This window comes from Stegastes partitus, unplaced genomic scaffold (genome assembly GCF_000690725.1).
Source record: "Stegastes partitus isolate 25-593 unplaced genomic scaffold, Stegastes_partitus-1.0.2 Scaffold639, whole genome shotgun sequence".
Taxonomy (NCBI): Eukaryota; Metazoa; Chordata; class Actinopteri; family Pomacentridae; genus Stegastes; species Stegastes partitus.
The window spans coordinates 177,123-202,729 of NW_007578370.1; the positions used below are offsets into that span (position 1 = coordinate 177,123).

Sequence of the window (25,607 nt, forward strand, 5' to 3'; positions counted from 1 at the left end):
GTTTTTTCCTCTTGCCATCAAGTTAGTGAGGCATGTTTCCTGTTTGAGATGCTGCTTTTCACTTAACGCCGCAGATACAGCAGCTTAGTCGAGACATGATGCGAATGAATGAGAACCTCTCGTATTCAATTTCTCCCGACGTTCTTCGGTTTCCTCGTAAATCCCTCTACACTGATAAGGAATTTACAATTAGCTATCAAATAAGAAGGCAGCGTGAGGGCAAAGAAAAGGAAGTGAGAGGAGACATGGGGTGGGGCACTGCCTGTTGAGGTGAAGATATAGCCAGGCTGTCCTAAGGCCCTGGCTTCGTCTATAAGGCTTACACCGGGGATGGATCGCAGGCAGGCAGGCAGGCAGGCAGGCCTACATGCAGCAGTTGCCCTGGTAACATACAGCAATGAAGCGAGGGTAGCCACACACTCTTTCCTTCCACCCCCTCTCTCATTTCTTCCCGTCCCTCCGTACACAGCCTCTCTTTTTATCCTCCATTTCCTCTTTTCATTCACTCCCTCTCGTGAACAAAACCTGACCACTGATGTCATGGTTGCCATAGTGACGGAAGCCTTACAGCAACGAGGCTGTGTAGAGATGGTGGGGTCAGGGGAAAGGTAACTATGGGTCACTAATGAAAGAATTCCTCGTCACGTGATTTGTTTAAATGCTCCAGAATGCACATATCAGGGGCTTTTAGCATAGACTAAAGCTTCGTGTAAGCCTGCTTGCGCGCGTGTACCGTCTTTGTCTTGAAGAAACGCGTCTGAAGAAACCTATCTGGGAGCGAAGCAAGTCAGAACAAAAATGTAGTTATGTGTTTCACAGGATTAATAACTCCCCAGAATACCCGGCCCAATAAAACAAAACTGCCAAGGAAATGATCGAGTGTGGTGCAGCGACTGGTTTGTGCTGTCTTAAAACGCCTGCTTTGGGGCATGTCTGCTGAGTCATGCTACCAACCATCCACAGCTCAACTGGATTACCTGTCCGTTTGGTACACTATGGAGAGGACATGAAGAAAAACAACAGAACAGCAAACAAGTTTGCCAACTGAAAAATATTATTTTTAGAGACTAATATACGCTTTCTGGGCTCGTAATCATCCAAGAAAATCTCAAGTTCTTGCCGACAGGGGTTACATTTGCAGTGATGCATTGTTACTACGACTAATATTTCAGTGTAGCATTCAGACACTGACAGAAACGCTTTGAGACAAATTGTTTTTATAGTACATAGAGAAAAAAAAGGAGAGGCCCTCTGAGGCATTACGGCTGCATAAATCTGTAGCTGGTGTTGTCGTTTTGTTATACAAGTGGGTGGATGTGAATTTTAGACAACTTTGTCAACGTAAACACTCATTAATTTGGGTGTAAGATTAACAACTGTAGGAGAGGCCTCTCGATGGTGAGGTCAAAAGCTTGAGGGAATGCTGAGGATTCCTCATACAAGCCCTAAATGTTTAACTTATACAGGGGAGCTGTTTTCCTTTGAGGGATGCAAGTAAACTGTGCAGCTCCCATGTATGTGTATCTAACTCCAACTCAACATATTTTTACCATATTTAGCTGCTGATTTCACTCGATGCATCAACTATGAATATCTTGTGCACTTCTGGTTGTACGCAGTCCCTGATAAACATGAATCTTGTTTACATGAACACCACAATATAAGATCACTAAAGAAACAAGATGCAATGAGCCCAGCTAATAAAAAAAAGTAAAGAAAAAAACAAACCCGATCAAACGGGCGTGTAACTTCAACCTGCTCTTCAACACGCTGCCACTTATAATGCACATTACATAACCATGCAGCTCAAATCCCAACAAACTGCAGAATGGTTAGAGTCAGGATCAGCATTAAACAGAAAAATACACCTAAATGTGTTCAATATATCCAAACAATTGTAACTAAACAGCAGAATTTTTGCCACAGCCTGACTCATACCTCTCCTCTGCACTGCTGCTCACATCGCACCTGGCAGTACCACTGGATTAAATAAATCCTCCTCCATGTACACATGCCATATGAAGAGAAAATATGTTGCCACACAGGATAACTAAAGCTGTACGAATGGACCTCTCCTGCTTGCAGCTGTAAAACCCTAAAGCTCTAACACAGAAGCCTTCATCTGAAGCCAAGGGCCTGGTTTGACAAATGAAACTATCTGACAGATACAAAGCAAATGTCCATCTCCATCGCAGGGGTTTGTGCGCTCCGAGTTTCCAGTAAGAGCAGCGCGACCCTCCTGAAGAAACATGCAGCCGGCCTCAGAGAGTTTAGGTTGGATAATCTATCAGCACACAAGCGCTCTTTGTTCCATTACCAGCGTCACACACCATGTGACCAATCATTTCATAATTGGGTACGCTGCAACTGCACTCTCAAGAAATTTTCTGTGTTAATTTATCTTCTCCGACTGCTTGTTTTTTTGGCCTGCTGGTTTCTGCATCAAAATGGACAGGTGTGTGCTGTTGAGAATTTGGCAAGGACCGAGGCGTTGTTACCTCACCTGAATCATATAGAGCTGGGCGATGCGGTACTCATCCACACTCATGGGCATGGGGATGCGGTACTCCTTGATAAGCATGGTGAATTTTGGAGAAGGGGGAAAAGGGGGATCAGGGAGAAGATTGATAAGGGAACAGGGGAAGGAGGGACGGAGGGAAGGGAGGGGGAGAGGGGAAAGGAGAGACTCCGGGTGCTCCTATATGTGACTTGTCAAATCGCCAGCTGAAGTCCACATTGATGGTTCCTGTAGGGGGGGAGAAGCAAATACAAAAACCATGAGGTATGCGAGCTGTGAACATATTTAAAAATAAACACAAACAACCGATCAGTAGTGTTTGTTACAGTCAAAACATGCTGGTAAAGTTGATGACGGACGTCTGAAAACACCCAGTGCTGCTTCAAAACACGTCTCCGTCAACATCCATCACTCAAAAGCAACAGAAAGCGGCAGCAAAAATCATTCATCGGAAGCAAAATGTCAACACAGAGTAATTTCTGAAGCTGCGAAGTTCCTTTATGCATAATCGAGGACAAAGATTCATTCTCGTGGCTCACACGCAGATGAAGAGGAGAGACGAGCCGGAGTGTCATTCAGGACATATGCTCGGTGTAGTTAGTGTATATCTGCTCCGAGCCTTGACACCGAGGACAAGCATCAGCGTCGCGTCTCCACGTCCAGCATCGCACATCCAAGTAAGGCACTTCCCAGGATTAATTTCCCTTCTTATACACAGGCCACTGCTCATTGCGCGCGTGCAGGGGGGTTGGCCGGAGTCTACGGAGAGCACCCGTGCCTTGCAGACGGTCCCAACAGCCACCCTGTCTCTCCCAACCCTCCAGCGCCGTCACATGGGGGCTCACTCAGCGTAAGAGGGATTACAGTTGAGTGGGGAGCATTACATAACGTTGTAAGAGCCCCCCGTGCATGATCGAGGTTTCACAAATAGCAGCCTTGGAAATACACAAAGCATTGTTTTCCAACCACTGGGCAGATAGGGGTAGGTGTGGGCTATACATACGCAACGTGTGGGTGGCGTGAGTTGCAGGAGTCTGCTTTGACCGCTAAGGCAAGAACAGCTCTCCAAAGCTAGGCAAGTGCAAAACAAGATCATGACTGTGGCACACTGTTGTAGGAGTTTATCTAAATTAAATATCGCAGGTGTCAGCAAAGGCGGCACATTAACTGAAGAGGAGTCAATAAGGAAGAAAAGATATCAGCTAGTTGAAAGAATGCTTCTGTCAAAATGACTGATGGCACGTGCAACGATGCACATTATTTAAAAGAAAACCTGGTTCCTCCAGTTCATGAATGGGAATCAATTAACATTGTTACAAGCTGAATCCCAGGTGATTCTCTTATATTCTCCAAATTGGATTAGCAGATTGTTTTGATAAATAGCTCCAAACCAGTTAATAATTCAAAAACAAAGATTTAAACAAAGAGTCGGGTTAATGAAGGGATTGTACATTCTGTGTTCTGCTGAAAACAACATGGACAGCATCTTAGTCACAGTGTTGAGGAGACTGTACTGCACATTACTGTACAGTACGTGTGAGGGAAGACAACAACACCATCCTGGCACTGCCTCCATTCGGCCCATCCAAATGTGACTACACAGCATTGCATAACCCCAATATTCACTCATTTCTGACCTACGGCAGCAAACTAGACCTGGCTCTGGAACCCGGCCCAGTCTCTCTAATCACACTATTATTCCTGCTGCGTCACTTATCCAGCAAACAAAGAGCAGCTTTGATGAGTCTCCTGGTGTAACCAATGGTCCTGGTCCTCCACCTATTGGGCGCTTCTTCCTGCAACTCCTCGCTGAGGATGCTTTGGTCTAATAAGCGCTCTGACGCACTGCCAGGACAAAGCTGCAGCTTCCCAACCCGGAGCAGCTGCTTACTAACAGATAGGGAGGTGTTCTGGTGAAAAAAAACGACAAGTACCATTGTGTTCCATACGTTTTTTTAATGTAATGTCTTTGCTTTACACTGGAGAACAATGCATTGACAAAATCAGAGCAGAACGCCACGTTTTGCTGAAAATAACTACACTCTTGGGAGAGGCTAGGATAAAACTAGGCTAGCTGGAGAGGCCCGGAGAAAAGCCTGCGGCTCAGGAGCACGAGAAGCCTCTAGATGTTAGAGCCAAGCTTTAGAGGGGGAAAGTCACAGTATTTATACGTGTTGACAGTGTTGATGAACAGCTTCACTGTTTACTTGAAGCATGGTTCAACAATGTGGCAACAGTATGAAAGCGGGTTGCAGCTGATGCCGCAACAAACGTCTGAGTGTTTCTGGGAATTTCGTCTTGGCCAGAGACTGTGGATGTGACAGTTGTACCGATCAGGAAATCACTCAGTGTGACATGATAAGACAGATTCTTTTACTGTCTGATTATCTGCCTGAGAATGGGCATTGTGTAAATCAAAGTCCAGCCACCAGTGGCCAATGCACGCACAAGGAAGTGCAGGAGAGGGAGGGCATCGCAAACACACAGAAAAGCAGGAAAAGCAACAAGCAGCTTAACAGAGGGACACCGTACAGTTCACAGGCTCGCTCTGTCCGGCCTGAGGTCATGTTGCTGCACAGGGATTTGTAGTGATACTCATGCATGTGAGTTATGCCACCAAATGCCAAGCAGGATTATGACAGTTTTGCTATTGGTTAGAGCCGCGACTAATTCTTTTTGTTCAGAAATGACCTAAAATAGATTGAATTACTGTTTCAGCAACACTATTCGGACTGGCTGTATGAAGATTTTTGTCAAACGTAACAGAATTTTTGCTTTACATTTTTTTCAGACAACAACTCTTTTGTAAAAAATAACACCAATGAGGCGGCCAACAATAATAATAAGTTCACTTTGGTTGCATTTTTGGCAAGCAAAATGTTTAAAGTACACACTCATATCTGGCTTCAACCACCAAAATACCAGGATAATGTTTTAGTCCATGTATGTATTTATATACTGACTTGGCAAATGAGGGACATATTCATGTCCACAGACTTGTCAACAGATTTGTCAGGCACAGATTGTGACTTCAATTTTAGTTGCAACTTTCACCTCTCAACAGTCTGTTGTTGCAGTTGAAATAAACCATTTATCACATTTAGCTTCAGCAATGCTTTCAGCAAAACATGGAAATCTTGTGGCACACCGTTTTTCCAGCCTCTCTCTTTCCCTCTGCGGGTGCAGTTTTCGCAACTCATGGAAGCAAGAACCAAAGACAGACACACCCAAATCTCTGGATATGCAAACTTTATAAAAATAAAACGCAACACATGTACACACAAAGATGTATTTTTGCAAAGTATTCTCCTTACTAGAGATTAATAAAGCCTCCTGAATTACCTGATACTAAGAACATCTGTCTGCTCCACAAATATAATCCCTATGTTTCCACCACAGCTGTATTCTAGACACAAAAAACACTCCTGGTGATTTAAACCTGTGTCTCTCTGACTCTTTCCTCTGTGACTGATGCAGATGCTGTGCACAGCATAAGACCTGTAATGCATGATCCACCAGCAGCCTCGAGAGAGTACTGGCACCATGCTTGACCCAGAAAAAAAGCACTCTCACACACAGAGCTTAAAAATAGCCCGGTCACAATAATCCAAGCATACGCAAGCAGAGTGCTTGACGTTGTTTGTTCAGAGAATATGCTCATTCCCTTCTAAAAATACAGTCTCTGCCCCCCTCTAGGCAGTGACGCAATAGCAGCACACGCCAATGCACAGCGCTCATCACAAAGCAGCCCCCAATGTTCCTGCTCCTGTTTCGACAAAACCGAAGCCTGCCATAACTACAAGACGCTTCTGAGTGGGATTGTGTTTTGTACCTCTTCCCACCATCATTTCCGTAGTCCGCCAGCTGTGGCCGGACCGCGCAGCCTGAAGTGTGGATGCTGCCTCTAAAAAAGGTGTGATGAACCATCAGAGGAGAAGGGGTGTGACTGTTTAAAATCAAGGTATTTGCTTTAAAATCAGTTTTAAGGCTGAATTAAAGGCAGTGGCAGGAACACATCAGTCTGTGAAACTTTCCAGACAACATGATGCACGAGGCACCTCAGAAGCCCTAAGGAAGATTCTTGTAAACACAGCTACATCTGTGAGTACAAGAGTCATCATAAACAAACAAACAAACAAACAAAAAAAACGCTCGGAGATGTGCACATCTGCTCACCTCTAAACACAGCTAAGTGACCTGAACAGATGAAACCTGCTTACTCCACAAAACAAAGACCGGATTAGTCATCTCAGGCCCAAGGCTCTTGTTTCTACTGCAACATGTTACGCACCTTTCACTCTGAGTGTGATTTTCTTTGCCGCTTCAGGCAGTCCTGTCCTTACTACAATAATGGAAAGTGGCATTACTAAATCTGTCCGAAGATGCAACATATAGCCCAGGACTGACAGCTATATGCACAGCACAGAGAGCAACAGCTGGGCCTTGCTGTCAGACACTGAACAGAACACTGGGAGGGTCGAGTTGACTCACAGGAGGCATTACTTAAAGGCCACAATGGTGGCGCCCCTTTAAATTTAGCTATGTTTTACAAAACACCACATTGAGGTGGAGCACCAGAGAAGGTGGTGAGTCCCAGAGGAGTTTGGGTGGGTGGGTGGGGGGAGCAGGATTTCCCTCATGAGTGACCGGAGGCAAGACCCCTTTAAAACACAAGTGGAAAATTTCAGCCCCTTGACTGCCTAAAATACCATAGATCAGTTTCACAGTGTTGCCTTGATATTGCAGAGACAACCTCAGCCATGACAACCACCGCAAACACAAACTCAGCCTGTGACGAGAACCCTTGATCGGGTTGATGGGCTTAACCACCAATCCAGTTAAAATGTCAAAAGGCTTGAGACAATTCTGTCTGCGCTGGGTTCAGCGTGATACATGGCTAGTGTGAGGGAGTTTACCTTCCACCTGTAACGGCTAAAGAGGAACGTATTTCAAATTACACAAGATAAAATTCTAATCTCATCACACTGTATTATACTGAGATTAGACTTCTGTATCCAGCTGAGTGTCTTATAAGGGCACAAGATAGAAGTCTTTAAGGAGCATAAATGTGATAAGTTTATCTGACTCAGTACAAAAAAATATTCACACCATACAAAATGTGCTCCTGTTAGGACTTAATCAAGAATGCTACTTTCATCCTCATCTACAAATGTACCTGTACTAATCAAGCTTTTATTATTTAACCGTTTTATATGCTCCACAGGAGAGAGGCTGGAGTATTTCGGTGTAGTATGCAGGTGCAGCTGGGGCGGACAAAGACCACGTTTTACTTTGCCTGACTTCAATAAAGCACTGAAGCGGTGAGCAAACATTTACCTTTTCCCTGTATTTAAAAAGTGGTCAGGTTTCTTTGTAGGCTGCACCACATAATGCACAGCTCCAAAAAAAAAAAAGGAGGACAAAGAGAGGGGAAAACATTTTCAGTGATCCATTATTTAGTTGTTTTAAACTGGGGCTGAACTAATAAAAGAGACAAATGTAGGATGCAGCATAATGAGATCTTCAAACACGGGAGCACAACACAAAAAGCTACAACAACATGAGTAATCGCCATCACTATAAGCCGACAAAGCCGTACGATCATGTTAACTGATGCGTCATCTTGTTCCTATACCGTAAAGCTCCCACGGTGCGTCCTATAAAATGGTCAGCGCTCTCTCCGTCCCTCAGGCCCGTGCTCTTCCACAGGCTACGGAGGTGGGATGCACAACCTGCCCTTGTTCTTTACTCATCGCAGTACAAGGGGAAAGCTAAAAATACTTGACACCCTGTGAGCATCTCCTCCATTGTGTTCCTCCTCCTTCTCCTCCTCGTCCTATTCCTCCTACAGTAGCCCTGCAAACAAGAGCTGCTTCTAAAAATGAGCCTACACAGGGAGGCAATGAACAAGAACAACCATCATGCGCGCGCACACGGTCGAGCGTGGCGTTGTAAGAAAAGTTTAATTACTAGTAAAAGAGATTCATTCAGCTGTACAAATTGTTAATCGCCCTCTATCTATACACACTGGCAAGATATTCTTAAAGGATGTCACAGCTGCTCATTTACTGCTTGGAAATGTCACATAGAGCGATTTACAATTAATTTAAAAAAAAACAACTGAAATGTCTAGCTGCTGCAATGATATCAGCTATTTTTGTTCTTTCAAACTATATGGCTGCGTAGCTGTGCACGATCGCGGGATGTGCACATCAGTTAATCTCACCGAGTCAAACCGAAGCTTCGAACCAGTGGAAAATAAGTCAAGTTTTGGATTTAATACCCCCGCAGCATGTAATTAAAATTCAACATAAATAAATCTGGTGCCTAGTGACTGCTGAGAACTTTAAGCTGCTTTAATAATTGGAGCCATTGTTTTCTTATGCCTCAGTGGTGCTCATCAGCCCACCGTTTTCCAAAACGGGCCCGTTACATACCAACTCTATCTCTAATCAACACCACGCTTCATTCTGCAAACCAAAATTAGATGACCTTATATGCAAATTACACTTGGATTAATCAGTTACGTGCCAAGGTTAAACGAGGATCTCCCCTTGCTGTCATTCTCTCCGAGCGCTCAGACAGCCTAAATCAACTGCGTAGAGAGCGGTCTTATGTAACTCCGGCAGATACAGAAAAGGAAAGCATCGCTACACTTGCATTTTGTCCGTTCCATTAACTAATTCATGTAACCCACGGACCACAGGATAGGAAATGCTTTGGTACATTTAGACAATCTCTCCCAAACATCCCCATCAGTCGCTCAGTGTGACTGTTTGGCAGCAACAAGATGCTGATTCAAATTAAGGCCTCCTTGCTAATGTGGAGCCTATCGCTGAGTGCTCGCTCACCACTGACAGCACAAAGGCTTGACACAAAGGCTCGGATGAGTAGCAACAAATGCATTTCCAGCATCACTGCCACTGGCAGTCTCACTCCATAGTGCAAAGTAGCTTTGATTACATGACATACTACAGTGATGTGGCTCAGATTCATTACTGCAGCGAGGCAACACCTACATTACAAGTTTACGGCAGAATCCAGGCAGATCCACAAGTTTCAGAGATTCAAACTGCAAGATCTGACAGTTTGCAGTCACTCAAAGGGAGAATGAAGTGAGCATTCGATGAGAAATTTTTTAAAAAACTGATAAGAGTAAAATGAAGAATAACTTGTGTTACAAGACGGTGCCTAAAATAGAAAAAACTGAGGAAGCAGGGACAGATTTGTGCCTGCTTTCAGACAGAGAATGCCTTAAACAAACAGAAAAATAAGACAAACTTCTTAAGTGTCAAATGTCTCTATGCAAGCAAGTGTTCCTCTACAGTTTAGAAAGCAGTGGCAGCTTTTTTGGTCACTCTAAAATTATGGTAGAAACAAACAAAGTCAAAAGGTAAACAGAAACTATTGTGACGTGGTCTAGAGTCTATTTTTAGTTTCCCATATTTAAAAAAACTAAAAAAAAATTCAACAGCCCTCACACAAGTGGCAGTGCAACTTTTTATAATAACGATGACAGAGAAAAGAAATGAAATGGATTATATTCAACAAAACTTGTGAGGGAAAAATGTTTCGCCTTAGGCCAAAATGTATTTCCTTTCCTGCCCCTTTATCCTCTCCATCACTGCTTGAACAGGGGGGTTACCATGGAGACACAGTGGGCCCTTTTCTTATTGGTTGCCAAGATGAAGTCAGAGTGACGAGGAAAGTAGAGACCAGACGCTGCTGGGGCTGATACTTCTTTCTCCTGTTTCTCCTGTCTCCACTTTCACTTTTGTCTGCCTCTGTTCTTCCTCACCACGGCTCATTTTCACCGCTCTCTGCTTTTCATTATAGCAGCTGTCAAAAACACTCGCTGATTCTACCACATCTTCTACCGAAATATTTGCTGGTGTGATACAGTTGGTATAACAGCGAATATTCACAGACATGCTGTTTAAAAACTGTTTTGTGTCCTCTGCTAATAACATACTTTCCTTAAAACGAATGTCAAGACAAGCCTGCTGCAACCTGCATCGTAGCTACAACCAATTCTCTGGGAAATCATGACGCAAGTTCTCATTAAGAAGTCTAAGTTTAACCTCGTGGAATTCTAACAGCTCTGCTTTTAAATAGGAGTTGACTTGATTTTTTGAGGGCCAATACAAAACTGATATATTAGTAATCAAGGAGGCCGGTAATGAATATGTAGAACCGAACTACATTCCCTCAAAACCCTCTGGCAGGTTTGAAAGGCATGCTGTCTTAAAAAGAGAGAAATAAAAAAACAATCGCCGAAACAACATTTATCAGATTCAGAAACCGTAAAAAGTGAGACGATCATTGGATTTTCAACTGTCTGACAGTCTTTGAATGAATCATGAGTGATGTACAGTGCTACTGGTAAATGTAATCAAATCTAAGCTAAAATTGTGATATTTAATCAAAATTACTACATTTTACATATCTAATACGCCCTATCACACTTGAATTTGTTCTATGGCACTTGTCTAGATTGTTTTCTCCTAAATAGATCCTTGATTGTCAGGAGGAAACATACATCTCCTCTCAGATGTATGTCACTTTGGATAAAAGTGTCTGCTAAAAGAAATTGTAGAATTGTAATTAGAAACTTACCAAAAATACACTAAAAAAAACAAAATATCTTGCACTAACAGAATTCACTGTGGTTACACAGAGGAGATAGGAGACAAGTTTGGAAACAAACATAAGATAGATAAATATAAGAGGCTACAGTATGTGTCACCATTTTTTGTTTGTCAGTTTATTGTTAACCGCTACATTCACTAAAAATGGTGTACATGTTGATTACAGGTTTTTTCAATTTTGCAAAAAATTATAATGAAAGAAAATCAACTTTTTTTCCCTTTTTCCATGATTTATGTCATTAAACTGTGACACATTTTGGGCGCCGCTATAGCTCCTGGTTGAGCTGGCGTCCCATGTGCAGGGCTACAGTCCCAATGTGGAGGTCATGAGTTCGAATCCCGCTCATGACCCTTTCCCACATGTCCTCCCCCCATTCTTCTCCCCTACTTTCCTGTCTCTCTTTGACTACACTATCCAATAAAGGCACAAAGGCCAAAAAAAAAGATAACTTAAAAACTGTGACACATTTTGGAGTTTTCTCTACTTCAAGCCATCTTTGCACTGTTTCTAAAGAGGAAACTTTATATCGCAGTAAAAAAAAAATACAAATAAAAAAAGAGCCTACAGTGAGCAGATTAAAAGTACATACAACCAGCGCATTTTTTAATTAAAACGTTGAAGAAAAAAAATAACAACATTGATAATCAGAAAAATGCTAGATATCGTCTCTAATAATCATCCATTCCGATATCAGCCGACCCCTGCCTGCTTTCAAATATCTAGCAGTGAGATGGAAGAACAGGAATATGGCAACATAATAATATTTGATTGTATCCTTGGAAAGAAATTAGTCTGTCTCTGTGTCCCATTTTCACCTGCTCTTGTGGCTGAAAGGAAAGTGGCTCTGAAAACTTTGAAGTAAATTGGGGACAGAGGAAGAGAAAATATGCAAGCATCAGGCAAAAAAAAAGTATACTACAGGAACAATGGCAAACTAAGGGGGAACATGAAGATGAAATTGTGTTTGATCAGTGAGTTCATTAGACAGAATGAATGTTAAATTCTTTGGCAGATTCATCCCTCACAAGTGCTGCAATATATATAACTAACCTTTTGTTCGAGTGACTGCAAGAGACTTAGAACAAGAAACTCATAAAAGGAAGAACAACTCTGATCTTAATTCATAATCTGCATCAGCATTTGTATTGTGTTCCATCAGTCTTTAGTTTCTGCTTTAAAGACATTTAAATCCCTGAATCATCAGTTCAGTGAGGAGGCCTGTTCATTTAGAGGACACCGTGCATCCAGGCACATTACTGATCAATGATGGGAAAGCTGCCCATTAAAAGCTGAAGCCATCTGCTGCCCTTTGGTGAAATACCTCAAACCCTCTTGTGCAGCACAAATAATGCAGCCTTTCCAAAAGTGTTCTACTCACTGACCAAAGAGTGAAGCCGTCTCTCATGCTGACCATAAAAGGCCATTTTCAAAGATGCTCTTGGTCCTATGACTTTGGCTAACATTTCAATGGGTTCTGAGGTCAGGTTTCAGCCTTGTGGAAAACCTTGTGGGATTCTCTTATCAGAGTCAAAGCCTATAAAAACCAGAAACTCTCAGTCTTGTACAATAAAGGCTTCTGATGGCTCTCTCTCACACACGGACAGACACCCCACTCTGAATGGAGACGTGGGGCTTTGTGTGACCTATAGAAGCAGAGAAAGGGTATCGCAGAGACACATCCCAATAAAAGCCTATACGGTCGCGGTAGGTGAGGGGATGTGGGGAAGGGGGAGTTAGGGGTCTGAAGGAGTCTATTTTTAGGTTCAGAGAAATCAGGTGTCTGTGGCCAGTGGAAAAGAAAAGCGAACGTGGGTAAAGTGACATGAAGCAGTGCTGTCGCTTTCATTTTACACGATCCATGTGACTCAGAGCGCTGCGAGGACTGGGGGAAGAGCAAAACACAAACATACAAAATGGCATATATGTTCTGTACTGATGTAAAGCCGGAAAGTAAATTTTTTTAAAAAAGGGGGTCGATAGATTGACGGTCAAAAAAAAAAAAAGAAGAAGCGAGCAAGAAGAAGTCCAGCAACCAGCACTTTCTTCAATGACTGAGAGGTGCACACAGCAGTTCTAATTCACAACAGACTATGCTCCTTGCAGATTAGATTAGCAAACACATCGACTTTGCCTCACAGAAGCAGATCCTTCTGCTTAAGAGCCGAGGAAGTTTTGTGTTAGAGAGGGCGTGTGCCAGACTGCCTTGATTTCACTTCATCTACGGAGCCTGGTGATTATCACTACAAAAAAAAAAACAGTCTCCCTTCCCCGTTAGGATGCACGTAACACACTCGATTCCGCTTCCATAAAACGAAACTCGAGTGGAGACACAGTAAAGGTGGACGACTGCTATAAAAAGACCTCCGCTCTTTTATGGAGTCCACCCACATTGCCAGAAAAACTGGTGTCCAAAGGGAAGGGGACGCGGAGCAGAGACCCGCACAGAGCGTCTGCTTTCGTCTCATTTCCCAGACAACGCCACTGTAGGAGCATTAGCAATGATGTGCCATTCATCAGCTGGCTCATCAGGGATGCGTGGGGACAGGTTGTACCCCTGTTGTCCCTGTCAACAGCGCCACACCAGCATTAGCATCACCTGCTTTGTTCGAGGGAGCTGAGGTGGGAGGGCGGGTTGGGGGGGAGAAGGACGGAGTCGCTGGAGCTCGAGGTGCAGAGAAAACACAATGTTCCATTCAGTGCTTGGCCGGCGCCCAGGTGCACGATGGAGGCTCATGTGAAGTACTGTCATGATGCCTGATTGTCTGCTCAAGATGAATTAAAAGAAAAATTAGACCTTCAGATAAACAGACAGCTGGAAATGTGTTTATACTCTTCTTAAGAGGACATCATAAACTCTTGAGAGGTTTCTTTCAGAACTGCTTCAAATCAGTGGGTGCACTGATAGCGACGATGAAAATGTTACTGGTTAGTGAAGCTGTTTGGACTGCATTGATATTCACTCCAAATGCATGACTGAAAAATGATACTGTTAATTTCTGAAACTGATGATGTCCAACATTCCACCCAAGTTTTCACAGTGAAACGGGTCAGTACCTGATCATTCAGGCTTGTCAAGTCTAGTCAATTTTATTTATACAGCCAGAAATCACAAGCCAAACATTTGCCTCAAGGGGCTTCATAATCCTGACAGCATTGGATACCTTCTGTCCTTAAATCCAGGCTACACGATCAGCGCATTCCCAGTGTTGCATTACTCTTGCGTTTCAACTAATCTTGAGCCAGGAGCACATCGATCAAGTTAACACGTGACATCGATGCACAGGCAGATCAGTTAACTGGAAGCTCTGTCTTATTCCCAAAGCGTGTCATGGGTGCGGCGCGTGTCATTTGTGTCGCTGCCTACCACCCAAAGCATTGGTGGGGAAAAAATCCATTTACAAGCACAAAAGAAGATCAAATTTATATGCCAGACTTTAAGGGTGCAGTTTTTTATAATTGTTTGCATTACTTTAAGAAATAAGATGCTTCCCTATTACCATTTTGTTCTACTGTTACCCAAAATTCTGGTATTGTGCATTAGAAGCCATAGTGTGTGAGCAGTGCAGCGCATAAAGAAACAGGATGTGATGTTCTTCATCTATCAATCATCATGATCTAATTCTAACGGGGACATTAGGCTGATCATGACAGTGTTTCAGCTGACTGCTGAGGACCCAAACAACATGTGAGAGGAAGGTTCCAGAGTAGAAGCAATCGCTTGTATTATCCTTCACAAAATGATTCAAATAAATCCGTTCCCATCTTTAACAGCACAGAACAACCACCGAGAGCTGGTTGGTTAGTGTCACTTCTTGCTTCAGTAACTGCCAACCCAACAGTCGTGTCCTTTGACAGACAATAAGCAAAGATCGTGGGGGATTTTATTAAGTTTCTTTCTCTACGACTGGACACCTTAAAGATTCACTCACAACTGGTGAAAATCCCCCCTCCGGTGCCGTCAGTGCCTATAAAAATCTGTCTATTGACCGTCAGAGAAATGACACTAACAGGACATGACTCTTTGTATGCGGAAGTTATCAGCTGTGGGCAAAATTATTTACACTATACAGTCTAGGATTAGGTGCAGGGTTTGTTGTGAATCTTGCTTAATACCTTTAGTATCTCCGTTTAAGCTTGTTTAACAAATTGAATTCCCAACATTACATGGCAAGCTGTAGAATAAATTGACTTTTCTAATATCCTAACAAAGTAATCACAGGGAGCTGGCTAATGCAGCCATATGAACAATTCCCCCACTCTGACAAATGAGCCCTGGAGAGATTACGGGCAGCACGATTTAAAATAAATAAATAAAAAAAACGGGAGTGAGAAACCTACAATAAAAAAACACTACTTACTGTTTGACTATCTCTGCCGCTATCCACTGCATCTTATCAGCTAGATTATACCGCTGTCTTGTTCTGGGTGGGACTGACAGTGATTGTGCTTTATGGTGGGTGGGATACTAGATGTAGGAGCTCAGCCTGCAAGAGACTTCCAAAATAGTCCACACTGTGGTCGACGTAAAGAGCCAAGACTTCGAATTGTAAGAGGCTGCACATAGCAACACCAATATTACACAACAGGTTTTTTACAAAATAAGCAGAGATGGAGCAACGTGATGAAGAAAATGTCAGATTACCACACAAATAAGCATCTGACACAAATACATTTATATCTTCAGAGCAGCATCTACAGTATGTAAGAGCAGCTATAGCAACACCACGCTGAATCTATGACCTTATTTACCACAGCTCATTCGCTCATGTAGCTCATTTTTTTACTGTTTGTACCTGGTGTTTCTTTACTCTTCCTGTGCCAACGATCACATCTGATAATCAGCTCAAATAGTACAAACGTGGAACCAAAAAAAAAAAAAAATGCGGTGAGCAGCTGCATACGTCATTCAAAGTTTAACAGGCAGGAAGTGCGCCTCGCCTCACTCCCTCGACTGAAATGCTGTTACTCAATGGCTGCGTGCTCATTTGTTTGCCCGTGCTCTTACAAGTGACAGCATTATTGAGTTCTGCTGCGAGAAAATCATAAGCAAAACCGGCGGTTATTGTAGAAACACAGCAGATCTGTCACATGCGAGAATACCACAAACAGACAGACACCACACACTGCTTTGAATGTTCAAACAAGGCTGGGACACGAGCTCAAAAGCTACCGGCTCCTCTGTCAGGAATTTTCCACTCCATCGTCACTCAGACATACAGCATATATTTTCAGCGTTTTCCTCCTGACCATCACGGTTGTGGGGCACTCCTATAACTGTACAACACAAGTGGGTAATTTTTAGTCTTGGAGAAGAGACCTGTGCGACACAAATGAGCAAACACTGGCACGGTGTCTGAATGCGGTTAATTAACTGCTTTAATTCAACAGCTACAACTTGTGAACACAAAGCACAGAAGAAGACTGCATCCAAAATTCACAACTGTACAGACAATAGGCTGATTCATAATCACCTCCACTGCTTCTCCTTCAGTGGTGAGAAATTGTGTTTGTTTGTCTGATGTGTTACATTCAAGAGAGGCACCTGAGAGTTTCAGAGCTATCAGGTTTCTGACTCTCAACTACCACTCACTAATATTCCCTCCTCGTAGATGCTTCAGAACATATGAAACGTAGCGCTGCTTCAGGTCTCTTTAGGCGAGAAATACTTTTGAAATGGAGTAATAAAATTACTAATTCAGACAACGACAACAAGAAAACAAGGCAACAACAACAACAAAGGGACCACTAAACTCAACCAATTTCACATCCAGACTGTAGCTGCACAGAAATTTGCAGTCCCAAAGCTACAACCCTAATTTTCTAGGAAATAACTCATGCAATATTTATACTGAATGAATATTTGAAATCTGTTAAAACTACTTGGCTACTTAAAAAAAAAATCTTTGCAGAATGGCATTCTAGAGAGCCTTTTTCTGGGACAGGGATGTTACAGATTGCAACTAGATTCAGTCAGCAACAGTAAAGGCAAGATGTTGCTGTAGGTGGGGCTGCTTTAACACAAAATCACATCAAAAAGAACCTTCTTATTGGAAAATATTATCAAGGTCGAGTGCCAAAAAATGGGTTATGCCTTTAAGAAGATCTAAAAATCAAAATGACGTAACGTTAGAGTGATCGGACATGTTCTAGAAACTATTTAACAGCATGGCCCAGTGCCAGTGTCTGCACTCACAGACACTCAAATACACCTGCAATGCATATTTAAGTTTGCAGGTTAAGACGAACGTGAGCTGTCTTGAAGACTTATTTGAGACCTGTCAGTACATTTCTGCGTGTTTGCAATGCTGCAGAACTTGCTTGCAGGAACTACCCATAATTCATAGTGTTTTCAAATGTCAAGAATGTCATTGAGGAGAGGAATCACTATAAACATGGAAAGTGTATTGCGCAGCAAGAAGTTCCTTTATGAATTCTACTATAAAACTTTCATTTTACTGGCTTGCAGAAGTAAAAACTCACCGTCCCTTTTCTCACTGAGCATTTTGAGTCCTTGTACACTCACGTACTCAGAGTGCTCGGTTCATTAGGCTGGACATTGGGAAACTAGAACTATCATTACTTGAACAAATTGCAATATCAAATTCAGCTAATACTGTGACAGGGGCCATTTAACAGAATACTTTTACTCAGTTACAATTTTGAATATGTTTTCAATTACAAAAAGGTAGTCAAAAAAACGACACTCTCCAAAGCGTGAAAGTCGCCATAGAGATTTGTGAATTTGCATCGCTGACGCAGTCGTGCCTTTAGACCACATGTATTTGTGTGAGTGCGTCTACTGGGGAAGGGGAAGGAAATCCACGGTCAAAAAACTGGTTACGCAAATGTCTTGAGAAGCTGCCGTGTTTACAGCAAAGAAACCTCACCAGTAGTTAAAGGTCACAGTGACACCCTAAAGGACATACACGACGGGTGAGGAAGTGTGAATTCTGGGTCATGAGTGATGCTGCAGTCGACGGCCTTCGCTTCCGACGCTTTGCTTTAATCACAAAAGTAGCAGTAACTAAAAAAAAAAATTTTTTTAAAAAAGAGCCTCGTATTCACCTACAGCTTTTCTGAGTTAACTGTTAAAAGCAGCAGTGCCATTGTGTGTCACTTTGTGTCTTTTTTTGTCCCGTACTTTGTTTTGTCCTTTCAGCATATCACCTGATCTTTGAGCTACCTCTACGGTGTTTATTCTTAGGCACTGTTTGACTGATTTCTATCTGCTATTCTTTTCTCTCTTCCCGTTACGTTCACCCCAACCAGTCCAGGCAGATGGTTGCCTCCCTGATTTAGGTTCTTCTGCAGGTTTTTTTTTCCGATTAAAAGGGGAGTTTTTAATCTTCCCACTGTCGCCAGTGAGATTGCTCAGGTGGAATATTTTGGATTTGTTTTATATCTGTAATATTGTCAGGTCTTCACCTTACTGTGTGAAGTGTCTTGAGATGACTTGTGTTTCGAATTGGCTCTGTACAAATAAAACTGAGCAGAACAGATTTTTAGAAATAGAGGAACATAAGCAATGTCTGTTGAAAAGTTCAAACCACAAGAGACTCAGAGGAGAACAGTGTGTCTTTAAAAAAAGCACAGTCTGTCTATAATTCAGTTCAAGAAAGAACATAGACATTTTTTGTGAAGTGCTCTTCACCACTCCAGTATCTGTTTTCATCCTGCTTAGAAAATGGCCAATGAAAGGTTCTAGATCACAGAGCAGCTGATGGGAAGCGTGTTACACAAATCTCACTAACATTGTGGCCTCTAGGAAGCAGGACACAAGTTTTAACATGTCACAAGTAAGTGTGCACTCTGCGTTCATAGTATCATTGTCCAACAGACAATTCATCTCGGTATGTGTGCCCTGTCAACATTCTCCAAGTGCAGGCTAGATCTTGTTCCTGTACAGCTGATCGCCGTTGTGGAGCACAAATAAAATCTCAAAACTAGTCTCAAATGGTAATTCGGAGACATGCTGCGATGCTGGGAATAAAGCAGGAGGGGTGTCACAGTGGAGTGGCAGTGCAGCGGCTCCTGCCCTCATAGCAGAGCCATCATCTGGACAACAGACGCCACAGCCTCCGAGTCAGCACTGCCTCCATGACTCACCCAGGCCCTGCTGAGTCAAATGAACTCTTGATGCCGAAACCCATAAAGTCATACCGAAAGAGAAATGGGCCTCGAGCATGCAAAAACAGCTTTTAAGTTAAATCAAGCAGATTACAATCTATGGAAGATTTGAGCTACCTGGTGAACCTGCTGAGTGGGATCACATTTTTTGGTTAATCAAACAAGCTGTGATGTGCAGCAGGGTCTTACATAAACTCACACACATGGGTGAGAAAACCAGTCAGTTAAAATAGATGCATGATAACATCAGCACAGCATACAGTCAGGACACAGAGAGGAACATTTCATCAGCTTTAACAAGCATGCCTGTGTGCAGCAGCAGCAGCAACAGGGCCATGGCATGAGAGCAGAGGAATACGCTGCACTTCTTCTTCAGCCCCGAGAAGGAATGCAAAGTTGGTGTAAACACATCTGGTGGCGGGTTATGACAGCACGTGTTATTTAAACCCTTGTATAAAAAAATAAATCAGATTTAGTTAACGTGACGCTGCATCTCCGAGAGGGATGATCACATTTGAACTGGAGTAAACCCACCGTCAGTTAGTTACCTAGCAACATGGCAGCACGGTAATGACAAATTGATGGCTTGCAATGCTCATCACATACCTGGACCTGATGCACAACGCCGATGCACCGCTGCTGGCTTCACCGCGCTCCAGCACGCACGGACTCAGAGTTCATGGGCCTTTCTCCGGGTTCTGGGGTCACTCCTTTTCTCCGGTAACTCGGGTTCCCTTCAGTACGAAGCACCGCCGAGGTCTGGAAACGATGCCATAACTGACAGGGACGCACCGAAAGTCAGCGACTGATTTCCTTTACGTTCGTTCGGCCCTTCGGCAGAGGAAGGGGTGCGACACGTAAAGATGACACGGAGGGAAACATCATCAGCAGCCCCGGAGAGCGCTAATATATCAACCAGCGTTTCTGTTTACAAAATCTGGCCACATCATTGCGCTGGACGAACCCGCACGTTGGATTTCCTCAATCTACCGAGAGAGCGAGAGAGAGGGGAAAAAAATGGCCAAAGTAAGCTGTGGTTAGAAAAAAAAAATGTCCTTGAATATCCGAGCTACCCTCGCATGAGTTGGCGGCCGGGCTCGTCCTGTGTGGTGGAGGGGAGGGAAACGAGTCGGCGGCGAGCTCAACCCCGCAGCGGCTGCCTCCGTCCAGAGAACCGGGAAGAGCGACGAGCGAACACATGAAGAGCTCTCGCCATCGTAAGTTGTCACTCCTCAAGTCTGAACCGCTGCAAGACTTCAGTCCTTTCAAGCACGACACCAAATACCGTCGAGCTACCGCGAGGACGGCGACGTTTCTGGTGCGATTTTTAGAAATAAAAGTCGGACTTACTGCGTATTTAGCTTGAAGTTGCGACCGTTGAAAAGCTGCCGCTCGTCCGTTGTTTCTTTCCTGGAGCGGCTATTTCACCCAGTACATCCACCGCCCATTGCGCCCTCCTATCACTTCAGCGCTAACATGAATGATATTCAAATGAGACAGCGTGAACAACACACCGCTTATTGTTTCCTTCTGAAGGGTTGGCCACACAACTTCCGGTGTGTGTGTCTTCCGTTCAGCAGCTTGAAGACAAGCGTCCAGCTGAGCCGTTCGGTGACAGGACGCCCCCTGCTGGCAGCGCGGCACACGGTCTGAACGCAGGAACCACAGTTTAGTAGCAAGTTTTTATCAATTATTGAAATTATTATTAGATTTAATGCATTTTAATCTCAGTTTTATTTGTTTTTTCTATTTTTCTTGGATGATAGTGGTCCTTCTAATCTTTGAATTGAGTTTGAATTATTGTACTTGTGAGAGGAAATCAAAAGAAGGTCATGTTAAGGTATGTAGGTGAAATATATATTTTTTAAAATATATTTTTTAATTAAAAAAAGAATATGCACATACACATATGTTTTTTTGGGGGGTGTTTTTGTTTTTGTTTTTTTATTATTAACGTGGGATTTCGTGGAGGATTATTCATCCTTCTAAGGAAAAAAATGACTAATATGTTATTATGATATGTTTTTATAGTAAGTGAAACAGGAAGAGCAGGTCTTGAGAGAAGACAAGCCCATTGACATCAATGATTTCCATACTTTTGCCTAGATTTCTGATATATTATGTACACCATCATCTAAAATAGTAACAATATAGCTACAAATGTACTATTATAGGTTCAAAAGCTAGCTAGTTGACCTTAAGTTAAGCTCATTACATTATGCTGTAGCACTAGCTAGCTAGCTTGAATTCTTTGATGCTGACTATATTTCTATCAGGAACTGAAATGTAAGTGATTACAAAATGAAAACAAATTTAAAGCTAATTTCTGTAGGAGTTGTGCAGGGTTTGTTGTGCAGTTTAAAGCACTGAGACGATTGTCCACAAGCATCCTTGTCAAAACTGAAAAAGAGGGAATCATTTATCTTCATTTGGAAGTACCAGGAGTACCAGGTTGTTCAGTGTCAAGTGATGGAAAAATATAATCAAGAGTATAATTATGTAAGCCAGCTGACTCATGTGTTTACATGTTTATTATGCATCGAAATATATAATCATGTAAGCTAAATGTGTGAATGTATGTGATGGTAAATTTTTAGAAGGTTGTCTGTGAAGACTGTCCTTGTGTGGACTGTTCAAGGCAGCTTCGATAAGATTGTTCTGTCAGCTCTCTGGTGCATCAGTACACTTGTTAGTAGACATTCTGCAGGCCACACTGTTCAAGTCACAAGCTGTAACTAAAACAAAGATTTTATGGGGTTTGAATATCAACAACTTTTGACTGTGACTGTTTAGAGATCAAACTGAGCCTGTGAGCAAAGTATGTCACAGGATGTGAAGTTACAAAAGTACATTTATTGGTTGGTGACAATACAGTGAGGGACAAGTCTAGCTATATCCACATTTGTAATGTGTTCAGGTAATTCAGTTTGGATATTATGCATGTATTGTAATCATGCAGCGTAGTTAGTACAATGAAGTGATAGTAAGACAATAAGATTTTTTTTTTGGACCTCAAAAAGTTTGCAGATCAGATGTAATAGCCGACCAGCTTTTTTAATGTCTGCTGCATCAGCCATGACTGCAAATCTGTACATAAGCATACAACATCATTTCTTTCTTGTTATACTTTTCCTCAGCATCATGCAACATTGTAACAACTTCCAGCTCATTGTTTTGGTTTTTAAGGTTGCCAATAGTTCATTCTAATCAGCTTTATTTCCAGGAGCAGCAGAAAACGTTCCAGTAGCAATGCAGTGGTGGAGACAGAGGAGCATTTAACAGCTAAAAATATTTTCCAGAGCAAATGATGCTGATAAAGGAGATTGAAAGAGAGTAAATATTGAACTTCAACTTATTAAACCATCAGAGACGTAGCTTCAAATGAATGATATTGTTGCCTCATAACTGCTAGATGTGTAAATAAGCTACAGTTTGCTAACAGATTGACCAGTGCAACTTTATGAGATGATTATACGTTGATGTTGACTTTACAGCTTATTGCACCAAGGAGCCAAAAGTCAATTACTGAAGGTTTGAACATTCAGAATTTTATATTAGATGCTGTTTATTCAGTGTAAATGACTATTTACAATTTGTAATTACAGTGATATGTTGATTTTCATCCATGATAGTCGTGTAGGTAAAGAGAATTCACTTCACTGGAAAATAAACCCCAAGAGAAAGAAGTTGGTGTTGACTTAAAATCAACAAACAAGACAATAACAAAAGGAGATACAATATTTCTTCTGCCAAAAGGGGCAAAACACGCAGCTTTGAGAGAAACAAGATCGGTATGTTTACCTAATAAGTTTAAATATTAAGGTTAAGACTGTACAATGTTAATAAAAATACAAATGCACATGACTTATTTAAATATCAAGGTACCTACAATGTTATTAATGATGCAAATTAACTTGACTAAATAGCTATTACAGTTAGGACCCTACAATAGTGTCTCCTATGACAAATGATCGACTAAATTATTAATTAACACCCCGCAAAAATATACATGGACTAAACAATCCAAAGATTCCCTCTGAGCGAGCACAATGGCAACAGAGGAAGAGAAACGTCTCCCTTTAAACAGGATGAGACCTCCAGCAGAACCAGGCTCAGGAAGGACAGCCATCTGCCTCAACTGGTTGGGGTGAGGATGAAAGGGGGAGAGAACATAAACACGGAGTTGTGGGACCAGTAGCTGCAGATCAGGCCTGTACATGCAGGTGCAGAACCAGAAATACCTGCATAGAGTTACAGAGAGAGAACAAACTACACACTACAAGAGCAATGAACAATAAAAAGCTTAAAAAGTAATAACGAGATGTATTACATTCAAGCAACTCGGTAAAAATGGGATTTTAAAAGGTGTTTTTTAAAAAGTCACTCATCCTGCGAGCTTTATCTCCTCAGGGAGTGAATGGAGAGACACCAGGATTGAGGTGATGTAATGTTTTCTGCTGAAACCAGTAAGAAATTGAGCTGCTGCGCTCTGACCTCGCTGGAGGTGACAGACTGACGAGTTAACTTACAGTCTGCAACAGAAGTAGACATCTAGAGGTTGTTAGTCAGTCTGTTGTGGATAGCTTCTACATACAACACACTGTACATCACTGGAAAGGTGACTCTTTTACAAGCTTCACATAAGAATGACAGAGCCAAGGTTAAAATGTTCTGAAATGAGGGCCCCTTTTAATGTGAGCACTAAAGATAAAGTTTAATTAGAAATGCACCTCCCCCATCTGCAATATCGAAGAGATGTCATCACAGGTCATCAGAGAGATTGTCTCTTTCCTGTGACCTACATAGTTTCCTGATTTCCTAATTATAGTCATTGTCAAGGGATGGGGCAGGGAGTGTTGCATCACAGTCCATTTTACTCTTCATTAAAAAAATAAAACTAAAAAGTTTGAAATGATTTGGCAAGCCATACATTTACAGTTTTAAATAACAAAAAGATATGTATTGTATTATTTAAACAACGAGTCCACTCATTACAGTAAACTCTACTTTAGAACCATGGTTAATAAAGGGGGAGAACTCAAAAAGTAAAGGCACGATTCATTTAAATACTGTAACTTTAAATTAAAGTTATTGATGTGCATCAGCGTCATTAATGTATTTTAATAATGGACAAATAATCCTGCCCTAATAGGATACACATTTATACAAAAAACTGACTGTTTGGCATTTAGTCTGACTATAACATTTTATCATACACACCAGTACCATCATGGTTTCATTGTAAATCACTAAGTCTGTGCATTGAGCATACTTACTGAATGTAGGCACTAGTCCTGTTCCGCTGATAGACACATGGTGGCGATGTGGAGTTAGCGCACCTGGTATTCTGTCCACGAAGAAGAACACCGCGGCTCCTGATTGGATGATAGCTGACAACAGCGAAGAAAACACGACTGGCTGTGACCGTAAGACAGAAATGCAATGATATGAAGTTTTTTGTCAGGGAATTGAGATAATAACTGACATTTCTGTATTTGGAAGACAATAAACAAGATGTAGTGAGATGTCGGGGCTTGTTCCGTTCCTTGGCCGTGTGTACACGCTGTCCAGTCGGGTCCTGTGGAGAGCTTCTCCCGGTGTCTCTCCGCTGCTCAGACCGCTACCAACTGGGCTGACATGTGTTTTTACAGTCGGTAAAAAAGACCTGACAGACCTTCCAGCCCTGATAGAGGACGAGCTTGAAGAGCAGTTTGTGAGAGGATCTGGACCCGGAGGGCAGGCCACCAACAAAACCAGCAACTGTGTGGTGCTCAAGCACGTCCCTACTGGGATTGTAGTCAAGGTGAATCTTCAACTGGGTATATTTGTCTTTAGAGGCGCCTCCAGAAAGTTTTCAAATGGGAGGTGGGGCTAGATCGGACTACTGATGAGCTTGAGGTGGCACACAGAAAATCAAAGGATGGAACTGAATTTGAGGTTTAAAATTAGACCTGAAAGTTATGTTAATAGGAGAATTATGGAATGGCATACTGATGTGGTTAGTTTTCGTATTTCATGGTTAATGTTACTAATTATCTGATACAGGTTCACATATTCAGGTGTCCTCCCTTCAAGATAGTCCAGGAGAAGAAATACTGTAGTGTATTTAAGGGGGGAAAAGTTCAGCCACTGGCAAGACATCCATAGTTTATGGTTTTAAAGAGTCTTGTCTACATGTGACGACAATTTCTGTAATTACAGTAATTTAGGTTACTAAAAAATGTGGTTTCGTTCTTACAAGGCTGCCCATTGCTATATTTTAGTAGTTACCTTTATTAATAGAAAGGCTACGTTCAATATACTTTTACAAAAT

General features: G+C 42.2%; 2 protein-coding genes across 4 annotated transcripts in view; one reads left to right on the forward strand and one right to left on the reverse strand.

The window, feature by feature from the left end:
• Positions 1-20,752, reverse strand: part of LOC103363191 (membrane-associated phosphatidylinositol transfer protein 2) — a 58,087-nt gene extending 37,335 nt beyond the window's left edge. For all 3 annotated transcript variants that reach the window (XR_520490.1, XM_008289837.1, XM_008289836.1), the window contains exons 1-2: positions 19,901-20,752; positions 2,504-2,746 (exon numbers count right to left, since the gene is read on the reverse strand). Coding sequence is in view for 2 of the 3 variants with exons in the window: in XM_008289837.1 (XP_008288059.1) it covers positions 2,504-2,581 (78 nt within the window). In the remaining variant the exon portion in view is untranslated. The remainder of the gene's footprint in view (positions 1-2,503; positions 2,747-19,900) is intronic.
• Positions 20,753-24,657: 3,905 nt separating this feature from the next.
• The window catches only part of mtrfr (mitochondrial translation release factor in rescue), a 2,266-nt gene continuing 1,316 nt past the window's right edge, over positions 24,658-25,607 (forward strand). The window contains exon 1 of the mRNA XM_008289835.1: positions 24,658-25,097. Coding sequence (XP_008288057.1) covers positions 24,819-25,097 — 279 coding nt within the window. The 5' untranslated portion in view covers positions 24,658-24,818. The remainder of the gene's footprint in view (positions 25,098-25,607) is intronic.